Genomic DNA, 25,915 nt, shown 5'->3' with positions numbered 1-25,915 from the left:
CACAACAGTGAGAGGCCCGTGTACCGCAAGAAACAGCAACAAAAAAAAAAAAAGAAAAATACCTGTCAGTTCCTGACAATTTTGGAGTTTCTGTCCTTCTGTCATCTAACCTGTAGTTAATGATGGTCTAAAAATTTTAAACCTAGTTAGGCGATTCAGAATAACTTAGGGCTTCTTGAAAATGCCAGAAGTCTTTCTTCATTTCTCTCAGTGGAGAATGTTTATAAAAAAATCTATATCTATACCTATAGATATACATCTCCATCCATTCATTCAAAGAGACATTTCTAAAGTACCTACTATGTGCCATTTCCTATGTTCAGACAGTAGTAGTAGTTACTGGATATTTTACTGTGGCTGGTATAGTACGTAACACATAATAGAATTCTAGGACTGTAATAAAGCTAGCAGACAGAAACCTTCAAATGTGAACCCCATCTTTATGTCACATAAAAGGAGATTCTCGCTGATATTTTTAATTTAGTTGTTTGGTTGCATGAGGACTTTGTCAGTGTTTCAAGAAGTCTTTGTCAAGCCTGTCAAGTGTTTTGTCATGTTTTGGTGTCTTTTCATCTACCCATCTTCTGAGATATCAAGTGTTCTCACAATCAGAAAAAGAAACTGGATTTGATATGTCTACTCTTTAGCCAGTGACTGTACAAAATAACATGCAAAAAAACAGAAAAGGAATCAAAGCTGAGTGATAGGTAAAAATAAGCCTGCAATACGAGTAGCTGTATCTCTTTTGATTGAGTTTGATAAAACTTTGAATCAAGAGTAATTAAGCTTAGGCAAAGAATCAATCCACTATGAAACAATCTGGAAGTGACTTTCTAAAATCCAAGATATTTAAGCCTGCCCCAAACACCAAATCTTCTAAATATGTGAGTTGTGAAATAATATTATGGTCATAAAATGGTTCCAAAAAATATAGGTAAAAGGCTCACAAGTTCAGCACTGAATAGTGTGCTGGACCTCATTTTTTTTTTTTTTTTTTTGTCTTGAATTTATTGTAGCGTTCAGAGACTAAAATGTTTTCCCTAATTTAGATGAGTACAATACAGGTAGGATTTTTTTTTTCTTAAGGTATGTATGTATTAGCCAGCTTTGATTCTGATAATTTGTCTCAAAATATAGTGCTACCAAGGTAAGAAGACTAGAAGAAAATTGGTAACATCATTTTCTTGGTCTGTGGAGACAACATCAGACTGAGAAAATTGAATAAGCTCTTTAGGCAGAAAGTGCAACGTTACTGAAATGACATCACCATGACAATGTTCTATGGCCTCAAGGAAGTCATTGATTCCTTTATTCTTAGGCCCTGGGCTGGCAGTTTAGATCAGCTCCCATTTTTTTTTTTAACATCTTTATTGGAGTATAATTGCTTTACAATGGTGTGTTAATTTCTGCTTTATAACAAAGCACATCAGCTATACGTATACATATATCCCCATATCTCCTCCCTCTTGCGTCTCCCTCCCACCCTCCCTGTCCCACCCCTCTAGGCGGTCACAAAGCACTAAGCTGATCTCCCTGTGCTATGCGGCTGCTTCCCACTAGCTATCTACCTTATGTTTGGTAGTGTATATATGTCCATGCCACTCCCTCACTTCGTCCCAGCTTACCCTTCACCCTCCCCGTGTCCTCAAGTCCATTCTCTACATCTGCGTCTTTATTCCTGTCCTGCCCCTAGGTTCTTCAGAACCATTTTTTTTTTCAGATTCCATATATATGTGTTAGCATACAATATTTGTTTTTCTCTTTCTGACTTACTTCACTCTGTATGACAGACTCTAGGTCCATCCACCTCACTACAAATAACTCAATTTTATTTCTTTTTATGGCTGAGAAATATTCCACTGATGTAACATATGTGCCACATCTTCTTTATCCATTCATCTGTCGATGGACACTTCAGCTACCATTTTATATATGTATTTTTTTTAATAAAGATTCAGTGGGTTCTCTGAACAGCCAGGGGTTCTAAATTATATAGTCAGAAAATAACATTCTTTAAATTTTTCTCTGTACAAAGAAAGTGTTATTTGGACTTCTGATAGAGTTAAATGTATTAGTACCTTATGGTAGGCCCTATCTGTAGTTATTTCTTTGTATTAGATGATCAGTCTTACATTTTGTAGGAGTATATCTGTTAACATTAAGTCCTATTTATATAACAAAAAATTACACTCGCTTAAACAAGATAGTTTATTTTTATACAAAGAAGATATCCAGAGTAGGTAGTCCAGAGTTGGTATAGTATCGCTCTATGTCATCAGTGACACAAGCTGTACCATTATGCTCTACAATCTGTATCGTTTGCCTTCATTCTCAAGGTTGCTTCATGGTCCAGTGGGACTGTTGAAGCTCCAACCATCATATCTGGGTTCCAGGTCAGCAGAGGGAGGACATGGGAGAGAATACAATTGCAGGGGTCTCAGCTAAAGTAGCTTCCCTTTAAGCAGCCATCTCAGAAATCCCACAACCACATCCATCTACAAGGCTGAGAAATAAAGTCTTTATTACAGGAAAAGTGCCCAATGAAAAAGTTGATATCTATTAATAAGAAAAAAGGATAAGAAATAGGAAAAATTAATGTTTGGGAAGCAATCCAGCCATCTCTGCCACAGTGATTCTATTTCAGCGTGGAAAAATTGGAGAATAATAGCAGGTCCTCTTGTGATAACCTACCCAGAATCATTCCCATAGAGCTCATGCATGCCTCTTCTTTTCTTATTTAATTCATATTTATGCAGCCTATTAATACAAAGCTTTTTCCAAGCTGAATTTTTGTGTAGACAACACATTTTAGGTACAAATAAGACTGTGATTTCCCAAGGCAACTTTAACCAGAATCATGAGTCTTTCTGTCTCTAAAACTATGGGAAATGTACATTAATCTTCATAAAGCTGATTATATCAACAAAGCAAAAACAGACCCCCTCCCCCCAAATCAAATAGTCAATCTGACTATTTTAAAAGATGTGTTTCAGTGGCTAACCAGAAGTATCTTTCCTTTTACATTACTTCCCACAGTGTGAATTACTTATAAAAACTGATTTAAAAACAAAAAACTTTTTAAGAATGATTTTGCAGCTGCCTTTTTTAAGGGCTGGTGTTTACCATTATAAATTGTGTGTGTGTATCATTGATAAACAGAAATTTACAAGCTTACTAGATTTTTTAAAAAATGGAGCACTTGTCTTCCCTAAGAATAGATTCCCTAATGTAAGAAAAAAGTTTGGCTCTTTTATTTTAAAAACCTTTAATTCTTGTAAATGTTACAGGGTTAGCCACTGGGATAGAACAAGCCAAAGTACTTCATTTTACCACTGAGATAGTTATTCTGGGGGACAAAATAGGCCTCCAGATTCCTCCTGCCTACTCCTCAGCCCTTCTACTGTGTTATACAAAATAAACAGATCAAGGAATCTCTTTCCATGTGGTGGAAAGCTTTGTGTTAGAGAAGAATCCAAGTCTCTAGACAGTATGTCTAAGCCATGATTGGCCACAGTAATATTATAAACTAGGTAGTTTGTTTTTAATGCTTTGTTTATCCTCCTTTCTTCCCTGTTCTCCATCCTCAGTCAGTTCAGGAAGCATTGACTGAGCACCTGTTATACATTAGAGGCCATGTTGGGGGCTAGGGCTACAGAAACACAGACTGTGCCCTCACTGAGTTCACCACCTACGCTTCCTGTGCCTTTGTTCAGGCACGTGGCCACCAACATGGCCTCTGGTGTCTTGTGGCCCTTAGGGGCGCTATCTGCCTCCCCTGGGTATGACCTCATGGGTATCGCCCGGTTTCCTGACACGCTCCTTACCTTACTGGCTAAGCCTACCCTTCCTGGGTCCATGGCCCAGACTGCCAGTAGTACTTCCATTTAAGTTCCGACCTTTCCATTCTTACCTTATTGGAAAGGTATTGGTAGTAATTTCAGACCATGTGTTTAAAAAGTGGCGAATGGAGTTGTGAAAAAACTGTTTTAATAACCAAGGACTTTGTTTTTACATGGATCTGTGACCAAAAATTGTAGAAAATTTTACCCAGTCATACTATGCATGTTTGTAAATTGCAGCTATAACAATGTTGCTATTTTAGATAATATTACAGTATCCCTAGATGAATTCACTTAATAGAAATTTTACTAAAATGATTGTCCTCTTTGTAGAAAACTTTCTGAAGTCAATTATTGGGGGACAAACTCTGAATAAATATATGGAGGAACCACTCAGGTCATATAACCTATTAGATTCCTGGGTAAGACCAACCCCCGCAAGGCACCAAAAAAAAAAAAAAACGCAATATAAATGTGGGAAGTTGTATTCATTTATTCGTTCATACATGCAGTCAACAAATAGTTAATAGAATATGTACTGTGTGCCAGACTGTATTTTAAGTGGTTAACAAAATAAACGTAGTCTCTCTCCTCATAGAATTTATGGTGTAGTGAGAGTGACAATAAAAATTTTAAATAAACAAAAAAATTATTTCATGCTGAGAAAAAATATTATGAAGTATGAATAGGTGCTATGAAAAGTAACAGGGTGTCCCGGCCAAAGTGGTCGGGGAAGGTCTCTGAAGTTCACATTTAAGATGAGATTCAACAAGGGGGGAAAGTGGGGTGTGTGTGTGTGTGTGATGAACTGGGAGATTGGGATTGACATGTATACACTAATATGTATAAAATGGATAACTAATAAGAACCTGCTGTATAAAAAATAAATAAAATTAAGAAAAGAAAAAAAAAAAAGATGAGATTCAAGTTTAAGAAGGAGCCGTGCCAGAGAATCCCAAAGTCTGGCATTTCAGACTGGCTTATCCAGAAGGATATAGCATTTAAAGGATGATTATGACTCTCCTGAGGTATCTGACACGTGGATTTTAGTCCTGCCACATGTCAGCCAAAGTTCTAATTCCTAAGCCGAGAACCTGTTTCCTGAAGAGACTCTTAACTCAGGCCTGATGAAGCCCATGGCATTGTTTGAGTTGTTCACTTTGGAGTATGGTGAAATGCTGCTAGTTGCACAGTTGTTTAGTGTGTGTGCTAACCATGCATCTCTTTGTCTGCCTCTTGTATCACCAGGCCTCCGGAACCTGTTTACAGCACTGTGAACAAACTGTGCGATAAGCCTGCTTCTCCCAGGCACTATTCCCCTGTTGAGTGTGACAAAAGCTTCCTTCTCTCAGCTCCCTACCCCCACTACCACCTAGGCCTGCTCCCTGACTCTGAGATGACCAGGTACTGCATGCACTTCCTCACTTCATCTTCTCAAATTGCATGTGCTTCCAAAAGGATGAATGGGTAGAATCCACCTCTGCTTACTTCTCTTGCACTCTACATCTTCCTCAGGGTGGAAAGATGTTCTGCTTCCTTGGGGCAATGGGAGAAATTAAGAACATTGACTTTTTCTTTCTAGTGTGATCACAGAGCACTTACACGTGATCACATGATGCTCTAAATGTTCTTGATTCCCATGCATTTTTAATAAGGTATTATATTTTTCCAGAAGAATTAATTCTGAAATTTAATTAGCACTATTTTCCTCATACAGAAGGATGAAAGAGAACATTTACTGAATACATTTTTGATTAATACATTTTCAATAATAATACTGTGCTCCATGCATAACAGCCTAAGAAGTAGATAGTATTACTGCCATTTAATATTTTAACTAAATTATTAAATTAATACCACCATTTAACTGACTCTTTGAGGTATTAAACAACTCATCCAAAACTACAGAACTAGTTGGTTCTAACTAACCACCAAGAACATAATCTTCACCTTTACAGTATGTTAACATCTGTTATCTTATTTAGTTACTCCCATTTTATATAAGAAAACTGAAGTTCAGAGAAGTTAAGGCAGTTCCCTCAGTATGATATTGCCAATAGCTGTGGAGTTCAGATTTGATCTTAGAATGTTTTGAGTTTTTCCACAATTTGTAAACAAATTGTTCTAAGTCTGAAGGTTGGACATAATTCTGCATTATAATTCTAAAGCATATGTATGACAGATAATAAAACCCTATCTTCCTGTAGCAGCCAGAGAGAGAGAAAGAAAAAGAGAATACAATGTTCCATAAGGTAGTTCCAATTTAGTTTAAAGTGGGGAGATCTCAACTGTGATGTTTCTACATGTAATGGGGTGCTTATATTGTTATGTTTTCAGACAGAATATCTTCATATGTCTTCATAATATTATTAGGACTGAGAAAATACAGATTTTAGAGTGATTCATAGTGAAGAGGGTCTCCTTAGAACATCATCTCTGTCTTTGGAGATTTTCAAAGAATAAGTTTAGAAGTCAATTATTTGCCTCTCTAGGGGAGTTCAATAACAAATTTTAAGTTATAGCTAACATTTCTAGAAATAGATAAGAAACATAGTTTTGGCTATGTAATCAGCTGGGGCATTTTCACTAATTTGCAACAGGTAAAGCCTAATAGCTTTGCTTGTTTTAAAATTCTTTATAAATATTAATTATATCCTCCTATACTTTTAACAAATTATAAAAACTTCTTCTTGGTACAGTGAACAATACAATTTTGAAGCTAAGAGGGCAAAGTCACCATAGCCATAGGGAAGGGAGAAGGAACACACACACCTACAATAACGACTTTCTAGTAATTATGCATCTATAAATAGTCAGCTACATAAAGGCAGCTAACATTTATTGAGCTCTTCCTGTGTGCCAGGCGTGTTGTTGAGCACTTCTTACAAATTATTTCTCCTAACCCTGACAATCACCTTACGAGGTAGATGTTATCATTATCTTTGCTTTACAAATACAAAAGTCGGGGCTTGAGAAGTTACCTGACATGCCCACGATCAGCCACCACTAAGTGGCAGGGCTGGGATTCAAACCCAGGTGACCACTAGCACCTGCATAGGCATAGGCATGACGGCCCAGACGTCTTTGCTTGCTGGAAAAATTCTCCACCCATTTCTCTTTGTCTTTCCTTTCTCTATTTTTATCCTGCCTGCTCATCTCCCTTCATCTGGCTCAGTGTCAATGAATCTTTTTTTTTTTTTTAACCCGTGTTCTTTTTTGATGAACACAAGAATTACATTCCTTGCCTCCCACTGGGGATTGTGATGTATCCCTTCCTAAAAACTCACCAATAAGTGGATGACAGAATCTACCTTTTGTATGGACCCACCAGATATGATTCTTCTCCATTTGCTTTCTGTAATCTGTATTATGAAAACCACAGGGTTTTTTCCCCCAATTTTTTTTTTAAAAATTGCAGTATAATGTCGAATATGTGTTTTTCATATTACACACCCTCAGCAGTCCTGATATGCACTAGTCCCCACCCTCACCCTTCATCTTCCCTTCGGGAATTCTATTTTCTGTTTATTCTCATTCTGTCCCTATCCTTTTCCCTATTCTTTCCTTTCCTTTTCCATACTTTTTCATATTTATTTCTAGAAAAATGTCACACACACACAGACACACCCATTTTAGTGGCATTGCCACCAATACACTGTTACTGAAATTCTTGATTTCTCCCCCACTTTGTTCCCCTTCCACACTTGTCCAACTCAGTAAACGGCACATATATTTACTCCACTGCCCAAGCCAAAACTTGAAAATCACACTTCGCACTTTGTTTTCCCTCACACCCATCATTCAGTCTATCTTCAAGTCCTGTTGATTCTACCTCTGAAATATATCTCAAATCTATTAATTCTCCTCTACTTGTTTTTCCACCGCTTTAATCCATGCCACCATCATCTTCCACCTATAATAGTCTCCTAATTGGTCTCACCCCTTCCACTTTTGTCCTCCTCTTTTAGTCTCAGTGCAGCCAAAGTGATCTGTTAAAAATACAGATCAGATCGCTCTCTCCTTTGCATTAGGATAAAATGCAAAGTCATTAACATGGCATCCAGGCTGTGCATGATCAAGCCGCTGCCTGCCTCTTAAACATCTCATGTCACTCTTCCCTTTGCTGAACACACTGTTCACACCAGCCTTCCTTTTCTTCACAAAATGCACTGAATCTCTTCCTGTCTCAAGCGCTTCACACATGCTCATTCCTCAAACTGAAAAGCCCTCCCTACACTTTGCCTGATTAACTTCTGGTCATCTTAGGTCTAAGTTTAACTTGTACTTCCACAGAGGAGCTCCTTGAAAAAGGAAATCAGGTCCTCTACTCTATTCTCTCTCTCTCTTTTTTCCCATATGACTCAAGCAATTTATAATTGTACATTTATGTGATTTTTAAACCAAATGCCTATCTCACGCTCTGTGCTGCAAGGTCCATGAGTGAAACGCTGTCTATTTTGTTCACCGCTAACACTTAGCCCAGTGCTGGCACAGCAGGAGCTGAGAATTACTGCGTGCCTAATTAACGTGGAAATAAGATCTGAAGACAAGCAAACAGATACCTGTTTCAGGAACAGGTCATGGCTCAAGCTGTGCTTTACCCATTTTTTTTACCTCCATGAATGAATGAATCCATGCATGGAAACAAATAACAGACTAGAACTAATTTTGTGTATTTCACTTTCACCTTCAATTTTCTTGACGGTCAGTGTCTACATTACAGATTGATTAGGTAGCTCTCAGCTCTTCATGAAGACTGGGCAATTCCTTTCAGAGATTATTTACTTCCTCTCCAATGGGAAATACCTCTCTGAGCAGATGTTTCTTGAAATACAGCCAGTAATTCAGGGGACAAATTCAAAGATTCTAGTTCCATTTATGACACCATCACTTGCTTTTTTCACTGTGACCTTGAATAACTTAAAGAATATCAGAGGTAGGTGAGAACTGAGAGTTAGATAGACAAGCCCTTATCCAACTCTGTTAATGATGAGGAACCCAATCCATTGTCTTCATGGGTCCACGTCTTACTTCTGCTCATGGTAAAATAAAAGTATTTAGGGATCTTCTGCCCTACGAAGAATATTATAAGAAAATATCAATTCATTCAATCAAGATTTATCAAGCACTGACAAAGTGCAAAATATTATACGAAGGACAACCTTTTACAAATATGTAAATTGAAGAGGCCAGCCAAAAATTTTGAAGAAATGCCTAATCTTTAAGTTGCAATATGTGCTAATATATATTTTTCAGGGCATTTGAGAAATTCCCCCAGTCTATTTCAGAAGTATGCCCATATTGATATAGTAATTACAGTCTCAGATGATGATGTAAGCTAGTTCTGTGAAAGTTAGCCCGTGAACCACGCTTCCCTGTGTACCAGTTAATCTCTAATTAGCATTCATAAAAATGGAGGCAAGTCAGCAAAAGCAGGGAGTCAGTCGTCTGTATTCTCTGCCTTTTGAATACCCAAGTTCTCAGCTCTTTGAACTGATAGCAAATATTCAGGGATGAATTAATTGTATACACAATTTACTTCTATAACATCATCTAAAAGAAAACAGAGAAGTTATAAGTTTTCCTTAGCAAAGCATTTTAAATTACTTGGCAAAGTGTCAGCTCCTAAGGCTGCAGATTATGTTTAGAGTAATTGACTTTTCAGATCTTGCAAAAGCAAGAAATGGGCAGAGCCTGGAATAAAACTAAAATTTGGAGCTCTATGAAAAACAAATGGGATTGCTGTGAGGCTCCTGCTTATCCAGTATATCTTTTTCTTTAAGAAAAAAAAAAAAAAGATGTAGTTTTTGATGTTGTAGTTGGTTTTTCTACTTTGGGAAAATGGTAAGTTATTCAGCTTTTAATATTCCTGGGGCAAGGAAAATCATATTCTTGCCTGTTTTCTCGACATACGGCATATTTTCATTTGTCCTTTTACATAATTGGTCCTAATTATTGTTTTGTCGTTGATAAACAGAGACTGAGATAAACCAGATGAAGGCTAATTAAAATATGTGGGCAGATTTGGGATAGGAAATGGACTCTGAAGTATTAGGTGATCATAAAACATCTTTACTCCTTGAAGAGATGTATTCATGGGACTTCTACTAGGTCACCAGAGATTAACCTGGATGCTAGGGATTTAAAGGTGAATAAGACACGGTCCTTCCCCTTAAGCAGTTCAACATGTAAGTGAAGAATTCATTACTGTGCATTCTGACGTACATCTGCTAAAGGCCCTTGGTTTCTCCAGTGTACTTAGTCTCTAGGTAACTAAAAGAAGACTATTATAAGAGGTACTGATGGGAGCAAACATGCACTCAGACTGTCCCTTCTGCGAAGGTGTGAACTTACACATATACACAGGAATCTTCCCCACTCACACCTTATGTTATTAATTCCTAGTCATTTAGAAGAACCATTCTTCCTGGGAAACTTAACCTTATCTTTTCATAGGTCCATCTGCTAGATTAGTTTCTAACAGTTTTCTACAGGGCTCAGAATCCATGTCTATAATTCACTCCTTGTGTAGAAATCAAAGTTGGCAGCCTCAAGCCATTCCTAGTTTGGGAACACAGAGCAAGATCTTTCTCTTACAAGATTTCAGCCATATGGCAAAGTTATGGTGGCCTGTCTTTGGCAAGCGTTCTCTTCTTATAAAATATTAGAAAATGTATCTATTAATGTTTTAACTGTCTCAAAGTCTATAAACCCAAAATCAAATATAACTTCTAGACATAATAATGCTATCATAAAAGTACACGTGAGTCTCTAAAGGAAACAGAGGAGGAATCCTCTAACTCAGCCTCTGCTTTTCTTAAAGTTTTCTCAAAGACACTGAGCTCATCAGTCAGATGAGGGAAGAAGTATGTTGCAGCTAAAAGGAATAGCGCAGAGTTAAGCCTCATGATGTGTACAAGCACAGGGCACTCTGGAACAACCAGTAGTTCTGTGTGGCTAAGGGTTATTGGGTGGGTGATAAAAGTTGGAGCTGCAGGCAGCTACAGTTCATAGAGGGTGTTACTTGCCAAGCTGAAGATTTTGAACTTCATCCTGTAAGCAGCGAGGAGTTTGAATGCTGAGCAAAGACATAATTCAATTTGTGTTTTTAGAAAGATCACTCAGCTGTGTGAGAAGAGTTTGAAGACAGGGAGACTAGTTAGCATATCAAGTAGGGTTGAAATCATGAAGAACTAAACTGAAGCTATGGCGATGGAGAGATATAAATAGATACAGAATTAATTATCAAATAGATTGGGTGGTACTTAGTGATTGACTGATTCAAGGGGAAGACTTTTCTGGCTTGGAGTATTCATGAGATGGTGATTGCATCATCTCCCCTTGGAGACAGGGGGCACTGTTGTCCACAATAAATATATTTAAACATAAAACTCTGTAGAGGGAAACTCAGTGGAAGGAAAGGGAGGCAAAGTATATGAGGAGGTCTCTTGTTTGAAATGAAGGCAACCTGATGTTGTAGAGGAGCCAGGGATTGTGTCCAGACTGTCTAGGTTTGAGGCCTTCTTCTGGGCATTAACTCACCAGAAAAGAGGGAAATTAATCATAGCTGTGCTATTCTCCTCTTAGGGTTGTTGTGAGGATCCGGGGAAATGGAGCAAGTGAATTTTCGTCTAGGCACTACCTACATTAGTCATTATTAATTGTTTTCATATGCTTATTCTGTTTTAAAGCCTTGAGCTCATGCATATTTATTTTTGGTGTTATCACAAATCAGGTGAAGAATATTTACCAACACAGGTATATCCCCAGGGGCCAAAAGGAAGCTGTGGATGCTAATTTCTTCTGTCATTCTTAGTGGCAGCATCCTTGTCACCACAGGCAAAGTCATATATTTTCCCTTTTATTATTGCATTTATAGTCTCCCCGTAAAAGGTGGCATATTTCTAAAGCCACGTGCGACTTCACGCATGTATAATTTTCTTTTCTTAATCTACTCACATAGCAATATTTCTAGACCGCACGTACCTTTTTAGGAACGTAGACAAAATGACAGCTAGAGCACAGATTAGTAGCCAGGCACTTTCCGTATGCACCTTCTTGTTTCTAGCAATCCCGACAACTCTGTAGAGGATGAGTTTTGATGTAGCAAACGGAAGAGCCAGGACTCCAGCCAGGGCTTTCCCACGGCCAGGCACCTGCTCTCAGGGAGCCTTAATCCCTCTCGCACTCAGGCCCCCACGTCTTATGTCCACAGTGCCACAAATCTGTGGATCCTGAAAGCAATTCAAGCCTTGTTCACACGATGTAATCTGGGAAATGCACAAATTAAAAGAAGAAAGAAGATGCTTAACAAATCATTGACCTTCTTATGCCCTTAAAAGGCTGAGATAATTTGAAAGCGTTCTTAATTTCATTTTTAATTAAAACCAGGAGAGGAAACCCTCCGGGCATGGCTCCTAAAGCCCGACTCCTTCCGGAGTTTCTGCAGCAGCTTCTTCTTCAAAGGCCTTCGCTGCCTTTTTGAAGTAGGTGATCACTAAACCCAACTGGAATTAAGCAAACTAAGGAGAGATTAATGACTCTCACAAAGTCACAGAGGCGGCTCTTGCCACATTCCGTTTTACAGCCTCTTCTCTGTGCAGTGTGATATATGCAAGGATTCACACCGAAAGAAACACCCCTTGCTTTAAAAGTAATGCATTTTCTATGTAGATCCTTTTTAAAAAACATGCCATTTACTGTTTCCCTTCACTTTTGTTCTTATATTAGGGAGGAGGTGTTCTTTCATTAAGATCTCAAGAATTTTTTTTAAAGCACATTTCAAATTACATCGTATAGTGTAAAGGAGGAAGGCAGGCCAGGGTACTTACCCTCTTCCTAAAACTCTCCATTACTCTTCACAACAACCCTAGTAGGTCCAGAGAGGGAGTCTCAGGAGAGCTGGGAAATGCACCCAGATTGATCTTATTCCAAAATTCCTGTTCTGAGACATTCAAATAACTCTCTGTGATGCAACTTGCTGTTTCTAAAAAGCCAGATTACTTATCTACCTGAGACGTTATGGATATTTTCCCTCAGTTTTAGTATATTCTTTTTGTTTTGGGAGCAATCTTTGTATCTACTTTAGTAAATCATTGTATTATTGGGCAGCAGTAAGAAACTGAAGAATAAGCATAATTTCAAAAGCATTTCTTTATGGAGGCAAAGTAGCTGTGAGAAAATGCTATGCAAAATCACTATAGCAACAAATTATAGGAACTCAGAAAGAATCAAGACAGTAACATTAAACTATAACACCCACAGCATGGATACAAATTAAAACTGCTAAGTGTACTGAGTGCTTTTATATGCCAGGCACTTTTCCAAACTTTTATATGTACTAACTAATTTTATCCTCATGACAGTCTCTGGGGTAGGTATGATTATTCCAATTTTATAGAAAACTATGGTTACGTATTTAACTAACAAATGGAAACAATGGGGTGAGATTGTTGAAACAATACATCAGGACATACTTAGACTATTAATTTCATTAGAGCGAGGGTTTTGTTGTTTTATTTACTGTTGGATTCCCTGTGCCAAAAATGATTTCTGGCATGTAGTCCTAACAGTAATAGTGGTGAAGATGGTGATGAAGCGGAAGGAGGAGAAGAAAACAATCACTGTCACTTATATAATCTTATTACCTGCCAGGCTGTACTTTCTACAGATTAGCTCATTAATCCACACAGCAATCCAAGAAGGCATGTGTTATCATTATCCCCATTTTGCAAGTGAAGAAACTGAGGTCTGGAGAGGTTAAGTGACCTAAGGTCACTTAGGACTAGGATAGGATTTGAATCTAGCAGGCTGGCACCAGAATCTGTTCTTTTCACATGTGCTCAGTAAATATTTATTGAATGTTATTCTCATCACACATAATACTCCTCAAGCATTAAATTCTGAGAAAAAAAAAGGATACATCATTTAACAATAGTCAAATTTTAATAGGTAGGTGGATGGATAGATAATGAATATATGGTTAAGAATCTAGACTCTAGAATCAAAGGGTTAGGGTTTGAATCTTGCCTCCACAGATCCCTAATTATGTAAACTTGAGCAATTGACAACCACTCTGAGCTTCTGTATCCTCAATCTGTACGATAGCAATAATCGTGGTATCCATTTCATGGGTTGCTGTAAGGATTTAATGAAGTGATACGTAAAGTGTGAAGAGCAGTGCCTGATAAATATGAACTTCCCTGTTAATGTTAGCTATTTATATGTGTGTGTGTGTATGTGTGTGTGTGTGTGTGTGTGTGTGTGTGTGTGTGTGTGTGTGTGTAAAATGACATATTATGACCCCCTAAGTAGATACCTCAGGCTGAGGTGGGAATGAATTTTTATTAAAGGACAATTACGAGAGGCTGTTTTCATTCCTAGCCTGATGGTGAGTCCAGTGAATTGTAAAGGGAGATGAATGCTAGGGTTGGCAGTATAGGAGGAAGGGCTGTGCAAGACAGCTTATATTTATACAGAGATCTAAATATTTCAGAATGCAGAATTTTGTTTTCATTAAAGGATCAAAATTTACCTCTCAATGCAGAGAAGGTAAGTCTTCCATTTCCACTCTTTAATTCGGTTCTGTAGACCTTAAGCTCATATGAAGTTTAAAGGATCCCTTGAACAAGGTTTCTAAAGTCAGCAGGGATGTGTGTTCCACACTGAATACTAAAACCTAAGATCACTATATTCCAGAGAAAGTGAGTACATTAGAAAGTAAAGAGGAATTTTATGGTTCGCTTTAAGTGGGGGGAGGGTCTACTGGGCTTAGCTAACCCAGCTAGAGCTTTTGTCTAAATTTAAGAAATGCTCCCCTTCTGTGTTGGGTCTTCGTCGCTGCGTGCGGGCTTTCCCTAGTTGTGGTGCGCGGGGGCTACTCTTCGTTGCAGTGCGCGGGCTTCTCGCTGTGGTGGCTTCTCTTGTGGAGCATGGACTCTAGGCGCGTGAGCTTCAGTAGTTGTGGCGCACGGGCTTAGTTGCTCCACAGCATGTGGGATCTTCCCGGACCAGAGATCAAACCCGTGTCCCCTGCACTGGCAGGTGGACTCTTAACCACTGTACCACCAGGGAAATCCCAAAATGCTCCCCTTCTGGATGAAGGACAAAATGTACCGGGCCCCAGTGTGATATGTAAAAGGTGTTCAGATCAGGTTTCAGCCCTAGCTCATTCCCTTGGTCAAGCGTTCTTGTGAACAACCTGCCTAACAGAATGGATTGGCCCAGACTGAAGACGCGGATGAGAATCTATTTCTCTTTGTTATTTCCATCTCTCTCAAATTTATTCTAATGTTCTGCTTCCTTTCTTATGCCTCTGGCATCATTATGAGGATATCACTCTGTCAACCCTATAGGTTTAAAAATAACTAGAGGCTAACACAAGTTCAGAGATGGAAGACACCCTAGAAACAATTTAGTCGAACTTGATATGCTCCAGATGAGGAAACTGCCACTCAGCCCACAAATATGTATTAAATGCCTATTATACAGTTAGTACTTCTGGGGATACACAGTCCAGGCATGGTCAAACACTAGTCTCAGGAGGTTTAGGGACCACTGGGCCCAGAGGGTTTATTTTGTGCATATAATTGACAGCCATTGGTAATGTAAAAAATAATTATTACAGATTGTATTTTTCAAATATATGTGAATTTTACTTAGCTTTCAGCCTTATTTATTCTGGATCCATTCTGCTTTCTCCTAGATACTATATTTATAGGTTTGTGTTCATCGATTTCTAGGCGTTCAGACCTTTTTCATGTGAAATCTGAAGGTCAAGTGACAGACCAGGTTTCCTTCCAGCTCTCCCCACTCTCATATGATAAGCTACTGGGTAAATTCTTACTCTCTTGCTAGCACTGGAATCTATGTTCCTTGTAGGGGGGCCTTAGGCTACACTGGGCATGAGGAAAGGGGCTGTGAGTAAAAACAAAAGTCTCTGACCAGATGTCCACCAGTATAATTGCTGGAATTCTGAGACTCTCCCTTCCTTCTGTGCAGGGCCCTTGGTGACTCATGCGTTGTCCTGAACAACCATTTCCACACTCTTACAAGGCAACCTTTCCCATTGTTTCCCCATAGGATGCCCCTCAGTTATAACAAATCACTTAGTTTTCTCACCTTTGTCACTGTCCCAACCCCTTAGAATGATGTCATTTCAGATGTACATCTACTTTTCCACTGCTGTCCGCACTGGCGCTCCACACCGAGGCCAGACTTCTAGGAGCTGGGCAGTGTCTGGCAGGGGCGAGATGAGAAGCCTTTCATTTCTACCCTGTACCGGTGCTCCACAACTGGGCGTCTTGTGTTACAACACTGAGATCCACGCTTCTGCCTCTTGACAGGTACCACGTGGGACCTCTTGTCACCTGGGGCTTTTGCCCTCAGGCAGGGACTGTTACCTTCCCTGTTTTTCTTGCCATCTTCCATAGCAGCTCTGTTTCTGTCCCAGCCAGATTCCTTGTCCTGATTTTCACGTTGGAGCCTTTTCCTCTGGGATGCTTGTGACCCATAAAAACAGCTTCTAATCCAGACTCTTTCCCAGCAGAGAAACAAAAAAGACAGACAGACTTTTCTTTGTTGAGCAACTTTAATATTCATTTTCCAGAGCATCAACCCTTTCTCAGAAGATGATCTACTTTTTAAAACCCTGAAGTTAAACGAAATTACAACAGGAGGGATGGGGATAGTGACTGTGGGAAATCAGGTTGGGGTGGGTGGATGTCTTGTCCAATGATGCTTCAGGCAGCCACTGGCATCCAATTGGTCAAGAGTTCCTAGTAATCTTTGGTCAAAGAATTCCTATAAATCACAGCTCCACAATGCAAGTTGCCTTTCCTGAATCCTCATCTGGGCATGTAGTGTTGGTTTCTGCTCTTCCTTCTCTCTAAAAGGCCTCCTAATGTATCCCATGTTCTTGCTGTACCCCTCAATGAGACCTCTCTCACGGAATGTCACGAGACCCCCCTCTGTTTCCTTAGGTCAGCAAGTGGAAATTGACACTTGCTGAATTCACTCAAGATTCAGGCTCTTTCTAACCCCACGTCTGCCATCTTAAGTTGTCATAATATTTAGACCCTTCCTTTTTTCTTTTTAGGTCCAAAGTTAGCTACTGAGAGAGCTGGCAAACAATCTTTAGTTCTTCGTGCACTTCCATCCCATAATACCCAGGGGAATAGTGAACATCAAGAACAAACCAAGTATATTTGCAAATTTTCCACTAGTAATAATTCTGTATAAATGAAAACAGGGTGACTCTCTGTCACCTCTTTATGGGTAGGAACAATGCTGTATGTTGTCCATGTGACACATGAGCACACAGTGACACTCAATGGAATGACAAATGGTAGGTGTCCACCTGAAACAGTGACTCACAGCCCAAAGGGTGGGTTTACATTTAGTGGAAGCTCTTCTCCTGGCTGAAGGCAGTGCATGGAAGAGTAGGTATTTGAGAGGAATCCTTCTCTCTGGGCCATAGTTCACCCTTATTATCTTGGGAGAAGGTGATACGTACTGTTTTCCCTGAGATTTCTGAGTTAGGCCACAGAAACAGATTTTCTTCATCCTATCTACTGGGCATTGTAACAGGTGATGTCTACTTTTTGTTAAAGTCTGTTTTATTTGTATTCTACATGTGTCAATGCCAGATGCTCTGGAGAAGTCATGTCATACGTGGATTCCTCCAACATGTCTTAGAGGGTTAGGTCATTGTAATGTGCACTGCTAGGCTTTCAAAGGTGGGATCAAGGTCCAGAGCAAGCAAACCTCTCAGCAACTCTGACTGACACCGTGAAGGGTAATAAAACAAAAATCAATTCAACAAACTTAGAAGATTGAAAAGGAACAGATTAAGACATGCAAAAGGACTTGATTTGCAGCACCAGTCACTCTGTAAGTCTGCTCAGCATGCTAAGTAAATGTCAGTGCTTGGCAAGGTGAGGGTAATTGCCATTCCCTTCCTCTAATGTTCATTCTACAAAGAAAAAGTTCCAACTATAAAGGAAAAGGAACAGAAAGAAATACATGTTGCAAATAAGCCTAAAGCTAATCATATATCCAGAGGGCCCTAAGTATCATTTAGTCAGAGAATGCTTGATCAGAAAGGGTTAGAGAAGATTGCATCCCAACACTTTTTTTAAAAATTGAGAGAATAAGTCCAGCAAAATTAAGAAACTTAACCAAGATCACACAGTCATAGGACTGTGGCAAATATAAGACTGGGGTCAGAGATGTCAGATGCCAGTGCATTTTCTCCCATGCCAGTTAGTAATTTAAACTAAACACAATCTTTTAGAATGTTTCATGCTAAGAAAGGTTACATATCATAGACTAAGCCTGGAAGGAAACAGAAATGTTACTTCAGGACAGCAGTGTTTACCTCAGATGAGTATGATTTGATGAGGGAAAGAAATTATCTTTTACTTTATACAATTTTTAATTATTTTAATTGTTCATAATAAGTATGTTTAAGTTTTGTTAGTAAAAACTAAATTTAAGAATCCCCCATTTAGGGGCTTCCCTGGTGGCGCAGTGGTTGAGAGTCCGCCTGCCGATGCAGGGGACACGGGTTCGTGCCCAGGTCCGGGAAGATCCCACATGCCGCAGAGTGGCTGGGCCCATGAGCCATGGCCGCTGAGCCTGCGCATCCGGAGCCTGTGCTCTGCAACGGGAGAGGCCACAGCAGTGAGAGGCCTGCGTACCGCAAAAAAAAAAAAAAAAAAGAATCCCCCATTTAGACTCAGCAATTCCTCTGGTAGACCTAAACCCAAGAAAAATGAAAACATACAAGACGTATACAAATGTTCATAGTAGCATTATTCATAATAGCCAAAAGGTGGAAATAATCCAAGTATGCATCAACTGATAAATGGATAAATAGCATGTGGTATATCCATACTATGTAATATTACTCAGCCAGGAAAAGGAATGAAGTACTAATACATGCTACAGCATGTAAGAACCTTGAAAAACATGCTGAGTGAAAAAAGCCAGTCACCAAGGACCACATATTATATGATTCCATTTATATGAAGTGTCCACAATAGGCAAATCTATGGAGCCAGAAAGTAAATTAGTGAATGCCTAGGGCTAGATAGGGAGGTGGCGGGAATTGAGAGTGATTGATGATGGGTATGGGATTCCTTCGGGGGGGTTTTGAAAATCTTTTAAAATGAGATTTTAATGATTGATGATTGCACAACTCTGTTAATATACTAAAAGCCACTGAATGATATACTTTAAATGAGTGAATTTATGGTGTATGAATTATAACTCAGTAATGCTGTAAAAATTTTCCATTTAAAAGTTAAATAATTCATATAGCAACAAAGCTAAGATTATGTCCTTATGACATAAAATATTCAGATAAAAATAATTTTAAAAACTGATTTAAAAACCTAGATGATTTTTCTACTCTCTGACAGATTATTCAAATAGTTAATTATTCAGTGGATTTAGAGGTGTTCAGATTTTCCTATTTTTAATAAGACTATAGCTCTCATTCACTAAGTACCAACTTTTTGTTAGGTGTTCTACAAACATAATCACTACTCCTCATAACTACTCCAACATGTCTTAGAGGGTTAGGTCATTGTAATGTGCACTGCTAGGCTTTCAAAGGTGGGATCAAGGTCCAGAGCAAGCAAACCTCTCAGCAACTCTGATTGACACTGTGAAGGGTAATAAAACATCTATAGATGTTTTATAGATGTAAACATCTATAAAACATCTATAAAGTAGATATATTTATCCTTACTTTACTGAGAAAACTAATAGCTGGCAGAGCTGAGCTTTAAATCCAGTTCCATTTGCTTTTATTATACAACAATCGCCATCCCATTATATAACAATAATCCTTAAAACTCTCCTTCCCAACTAGAAAAATTGTCTACACCCTCTCCCTTCCTTTTCTCCTGTTCACTCTTCAGAGCCGCCTCGAGCTCTCCACTGAAATTGTTTTCACCAAAGTCACCAAGAGTCTTTGCTCCTAAATTCAGTGGAAACTTCTTAGTCTTTATCAAATTTTACCTTTCTGTACACTTGCCTCTGTTGCTTGCACCTTCCTGAAACCTTTTTTTTTTAACTTCCATAATCCCTCTTCTAGGCTCATGATTCTCCTTGCAACTTCGACTTTCTCTTCCCCATCTCCTTAGACATCTCCTCTTCTCCTCATCCCTTTTGTCCATTTCACTCAGTGATGCCTTCTCTTTCTCCTCTGCACACCCTCCCTAGTAGAAGGCATCCATGTCCACGGATTTGGTTCCCAGCTATGTGCTTATGTCTCCCATCTCTATATCTGCAACCAGATCTTTCCTTGACTCCAGACTCATACATGTAGATTCCTACTGGACATCTTTCCTCAAATGCCCTAAGACACATCAGAAAGCACACTCATCATCTTACCTTTCAGATTGTTGTCTCCGGTTATATCCACTGTCTTAATGACCAATAATAGTATGGTTTAGTATTTGGGAGCATGTGCTTGGGTTCAAATTCCAGCTCTACTTCTTAAGTACCTGTGTGATCTCTCTGTGCCTTCATTTCCTTATCCATAATATGGAAATACTAAAAGTATCCCTCTCACAGAGTCTTTATGAGGATTGAATTTATATGTGAAAAATGCCTGCCACACAGTAAGCTTAGCATTTCCATGTACTGGTTATGTACAGGTTATGACACTAAGACGTTTTCCCGGATTCCTTCTACTGGTTCACCTTAAGTTGATATCTAAGTGTCCTACCAATCCATATGTCTTTAACATCTCTGGAATAATTCCTCTGCAGTCTTTCCACATTATATCCACCCTAGATTCGGCTAGAATCATTGCCCATCTGAAACACTTACCAACTGCTCTCTACCAAAAGCTCTACGTACCTTCAATTCATTCTTCACATTATAGCACACATAGAGCCTTCTAAAATACGCATCAGATTTTTGTCTCTGCCCTAACTAATCCTCTGCCCTCCCGCCGTCACCTGCCTTTCATTCAAAGCAGTTCTTGTAGTTCCCAGGGAAAAACACTGTGTCCCTTACTTACAAGTTTTTGCTCCTGCGTCTCCCATTCTTTTTTTTTTTTTTTTTTTTTTTTTTTTTTGCGGTACGCGGGCCTGTCACTGCCATGGCCTCCCCCGTCGCGAAGCACAGGCTCCAGACGCGCAGGCCCAGCGGCCATGGCCCACGGGCCCAGCCGCTCCGCGGCACGCGGGATTCTCCCGGACCGGGGCACGAACCCGCATCCCCTGCACCGGTAGGCGGACGCCCAACCACTGCGCCACCAGGGAAGCCCCCATTCTTAAATGCCTCCTGTCTAAACAAGTAGACATAGAATCTACTCGTCCGTCTCAGTGCCAGCCCCCACTCACAGATCTCTTCACCTAGGTAACTGCTAGTAAGCCCAGGTAGTGCGACTTCTGGGGTACCAATAGAAACCCCTTCCTGATGCTTTCAGCCTGGGAGGGGGGCCCTCAGCCATCCTTCTAAAGTTATAGAACTTAGCCTACTGTATTATTATTGTTATTTGATTGCCGTATCTATCTCATCAACTACACTGAACCTCTTGAGCTTGGGAACTGTGTTGTAATCATTTCCTCTTTCCCTGGTGCCCAGCAATGTACCTGACAAATATTAATGATTTTTTTAAAGACAATAAGAATTATTTAAATTATTATAAATTTATTTATTCCAATAAATATGTAGTGACCTCTATACTTAGTGAGCCTGTGACAGACACTGTGCTCTGCATTGGGAATACAAAGACAAATTAGATGTAGCCCTTTCCCAAAGGGACTCATTCTAATAGAAGAGACCACAGCAGAAGGAAAACAATTAGAATCCCATAGAATAGGTGCTGTAATAGAGGGCATATGCTGAGAGGATATCAAGAAGGAATTTATTAGCATGATTAAAATGGGAGAGAAGGGCTTCCCTGGTGGCGCAGTGGTTGAGAGTCCGCCTGCCGATGCAGGGGATACGAGTTCGTGCCCCGGTCTGGGAAGATCCCACATGCCGCGGAGCCGCTGGGCCCATGAGCCATGGCCGCTGAGCCTGCGCGTCCGGAGCCTGTGCTCCGCAGCGGGAGAAGCCACAACAGAGAGAGGCCCGCGTACCGCAAAAAGGAAAAAAAAAAAAAAGGGAGAGAAGTTACGGAATGTACACACACACACACACACACATATACACATAGTGATGCTCAGAAGTCTGCAAGATATTAACTAATGGGGGGTCAGTGATTACACTTAATTTGAAATGAAATAGAGAGGTCTTTCTTGAATATAACCATAGCCCTCCCTATCTTATTCTTTCCACTATTTAAATTGCCTTGTTAAGCTATACCCCAACCATTGACAAAGCCACAGACATACTATAAAACATTCTGTTCTACATAATTCCAGCACTTCTGGGTGTGCTTTAAGTCAGTGTTTTCCCAAATTCAAGTTCATAGACTGGTGATGGTTCACGGCCTAACTTCTACTGGTCTGGGGCAAAATGAAGGAAAAGAAGGACTTTGCAAGATACATATACATACATCAATGTTAGATTGCCCTCTGTCCTTCCTTAGGAAGAATCCTTCCTGAGATTATGATCTCCTTCTAACTTCGGTGTCAAATATATTTTATTTTATGAAATTATGGTGATAATAGATAGTAGCTATGTATTCATAGCCTTAATTTGAAAAATTAAGAGGTGGGTTTGTCTCCAGAATTGTGTATTTATTTAAATTGCTCTTGTCACTGTGTGCTGTTGACACAGCTCCCAAACACCCACCGTCTCAAATCAGGGAGCACTCTCTTTGTTGTGCCTTTGTTCGGTACTCCCGTCCACAGCCTCTGGTAAGCACTGTGTTTGGACATCTGGTTGGTTCTGGCCCACAGTTTTGACTGTGGATTCTCCCTTTCCAAAAGCCCTTAGAGCTAGGCTTTGTAGTCCATAAGCCAGACACATTGAATGCCTAAATAAGATAGATCTTAAATACAACGACTCAGTCATAAATCTGGTAATTGCCGTACATATAAGTCATCATCAATAAGGTTACTTTAATATACCTTTATGGGTTTTGTGATATGTCATTGACAACTTTTCACATCTCTCAGTTTAACAAAGTAAAATTCACATAGTTAGGGACTTCCTTGGTGGTCCAGTGGTTAAGACTCTACGCTTCCACTGCAGGGAGTGCAGGTTCGATCCCTGGTCAGGGAGCTATGATCCCACATGCCATGTGGCATGGCCGAAAAGAAAAAAGAAAAACAAATTCACATAGTTAAATGACGGTTTTCATTTTTCCAATTTTTTTTTTTTAGTATAGCTGTGATACATAATTGCCTTGATCTGTGGTCAGCCCCCCAGCAAGTGACATTATATGAATGCAAAATATGATTGTCATTTTTGCTTTTGTGCTTTATTTGTTGCTATTTTTATAATTCTGTCCAGTGCTCTAAACTGCTCATATTATAACCTTTGGGGTAGAAATTAACAAGTTCTCTATAAAACTTTTAAAGCCCAAAATAAGGAAACACATATTATAATTGTACAGCCCAAAGAAACCTTTTGCTTTTCCCTTTTGTTCTCTAAGATGTTTTGCTCTAAGTTCATCCTTTGGTATTTTAGTTGATTCATTACACAATGCTGGCCTTATGAGAGAACATTTTTTTTGTGGCTTTATCCTTCTAGATAGAAAAGTAAAGTGATTTAATAGCTCTATATTATTAAACATTATGAGGTTCACATGTTGGAAAGTAGACTTGAGAATTACAGTGGCAACAGAGGCCAGCAGTAACACATGGAGTGGATAATTGTGCTGTAAAACCAGCATTCTTAAATGTCACCCATTAATACTGTGTATACAGAGGAGCTGGTCTGAAATACAAAGGAAAAATCCCACATATTAAAAAAAAAATGAAAGAGAAAAACCTTAGTTCACAAAAACATTCAATCTAAGACAAGGTGCTGAGGGTAGAAAATTATAGGTTTAGCCTCTTAATTCTGCTAGTAGAAAGCTGTAACCTGGAGAAAAAATAACCATGGTAAAATCAATATAGAATTATAAGAGAATTCTTTTTTTTTAACACTAAGCCTGCATATTTGTTTTGAATTATCATTAATCAACTCTCAATTCAGGCAGGTTTCTCTGGTGTCACTTTCATTCCCTTGCTCCTTTTTTCTGTACCTCTGCCCATCCTAAACTGGGCCTTCTCCATCCTTCTCTGATTTTCCAGATTCTACTCATACCAAAATCTAGCTCAGATATTTACCACTTCCACGAATCCTTCCCTGAAAACTCCCACCTATATGCCTTCTCTGAAGTTATATCATGTTTTCCCCACTGTAGGTCAAATTACCATCACTTGATTAAAGATTGTCTTGTGTTATTCACAAATCATTCATTCTGTAGCCTTGTCTCACTAACTATATTGTATACTTCTTGAATATAGAGGCCCTTGATATTAATATTTTAATATTTCCCAAACCCTAGAATAGTGGTAAGCACATAGTAGGGACTCAAATATTCAACGTTTTGTCAGTAATCACTGCTGCAATGATAGCCAGCCAGCAGATCAACAGCAACTGAAGTGTATTATCTAAGTATCTATATGAAAACCAGATTTTGCTTTAAGTTAAAATCATTGTACTTTTCTCCTGAACGATTTTTTGGTAGCACAAATTGAAACAACAAAGAAAACAAGTTCCCCATGATGTTTCCAGGACCTGTTGACTTGATGTTAATATCTCATAGGACTTTAACCCCTTCAGTAGTAGAAAAGTTAAACCTTAGTGAAAACACTGGCTAACTATTAACCATTTTCTTAGTTCCAGAGTTGTCAGCTTTGAGGTGGTGGTGTGTCACTTTGACAACTCTAAAATTCTTCTGCCTTAGAACCAGACTCCTCTTCTTGTGTGACAGCATAGCGTGTGTGCCCTTTTGCAATGCACATTAAGTTCTCAAACGTCCATTGCAATGCTCAACAGCTGCAATTCTGTAGGTTCGACACCTTTTCAATCCAACTTCTCAATGTAGCCTGCATTCCACTTCACTCAGTTGACTTACTCTGTTGCGTTTATTACTAAACTGTTCATTTAATTTAATGACTAACAAAGGACTCAGAAAAATTTCTTTGTCCTGCTTTTAGAGCCTAGCATAATTAGTCACATCTCCCTCATCTTCAGATAGCAAATTTAATTAGAATCTCCAGTGGATCACTTTCTAGGGCACAAACAGTACATGGAGACATTGAGTGAGGTTGCTTCCCTGGAACAGAGGAAGAGTCTTCCCAGGTTTTCATGGTATTGACCTGTATCACATGTTTCAGAGGAAGGTTAGACTAAAAGATAAACCTGTGATATATTAAAAAGCTTGGGCAATATTATCCCCAGGGATCAAAGTCCTTTTCGCTTAACTAGGAATCTTTTGATGAAACATAACAATTAACGATCCTTGTAATTTCTGAGTTGGCCCAGCCGAAGTCTCTCCTTGCTGAAATATTTATTTCCTTGTTTCTGTTCATCTTAAATTTGAAACTGACATTAGTAAATTTGACAAGCTGGTTAAACTTTTCTTTGTTTTACAGCCAACAATTTAGGGAAATTCTCTTCTCACTTTTTACTTCCCCATAATGTGATCTCGTAGCTTTCCCCAAAAGGACCGTGCTTTCTTCCTCTTCACCATAATGAATGTAAGCAAGGCCTTGGGTAATTGCTCACACTGTCAATCTCAGTGCTGCAGTCTGGCTTGGGATGGTACTCAGCTGACTGCCAGGAATTATTATCCTCATTCCTCTGATTAATTACTATTCTTGAGCACCTTGCAGCTGAATAGAATCACAGAGGTTTAGCACTGAAAGGAGTCCCAGAAATTGGGTTTCAGGACTCCTCACTGTATAAATGGGAAAACAGTCCCAGAAAAGGGAAAATGGCTTGCCCAAGGTTGTGTAACAATGCAGTAATAGATGTCCTGCTGGAAAAAAGATCTTATTTTTACTCCAATTGTCATTCTAGTACTCTACTCTGGAATCTCTTGAATATTGTATGACATAAAACCCTATATTTCCGTTAGTTCCTTTATGTTGATAACTCAGGTGAGGCAA

The 25,915-nt window shown here is 39.2% G+C and overlaps 1 protein-coding gene across 1 annotated transcript in view; it reads left to right on the top strand.

Annotated features, from left to right (window-relative positions):
• The window catches only part of DLG2 (discs large MAGUK scaffold protein 2), a 534,199-nt gene that overhangs the window by 44,661 nt on the left and 463,623 nt on the right, over positions 1–25,915 (top strand). Inside the window, exon 4 of the mRNA XM_027083549.1 lies at positions 5,088–5,243. Within this exon, the coding sequence (XP_026939350.1) occupies positions 5,088–5,243 (156 nt within the window). The remainder of the gene's footprint in view (positions 1–5,087; positions 5,244–25,915) is intronic.

Source organism: Aethalodelphis obliquidens, unplaced genomic scaffold, assembly GCF_003676395.1.
Source record: "Aethalodelphis obliquidens isolate GAN/ISIS:26980383/991018 unplaced genomic scaffold, ASM367639v1 scaffold50, whole genome shotgun sequence".
Classification (NCBI taxonomy): Eukaryota; Metazoa; Chordata; class Mammalia; order Artiodactyla; family Delphinidae; genus Aethalodelphis; species Aethalodelphis obliquidens.
This window is presented reverse-complemented; position numbering and strand designations above follow the sequence as displayed.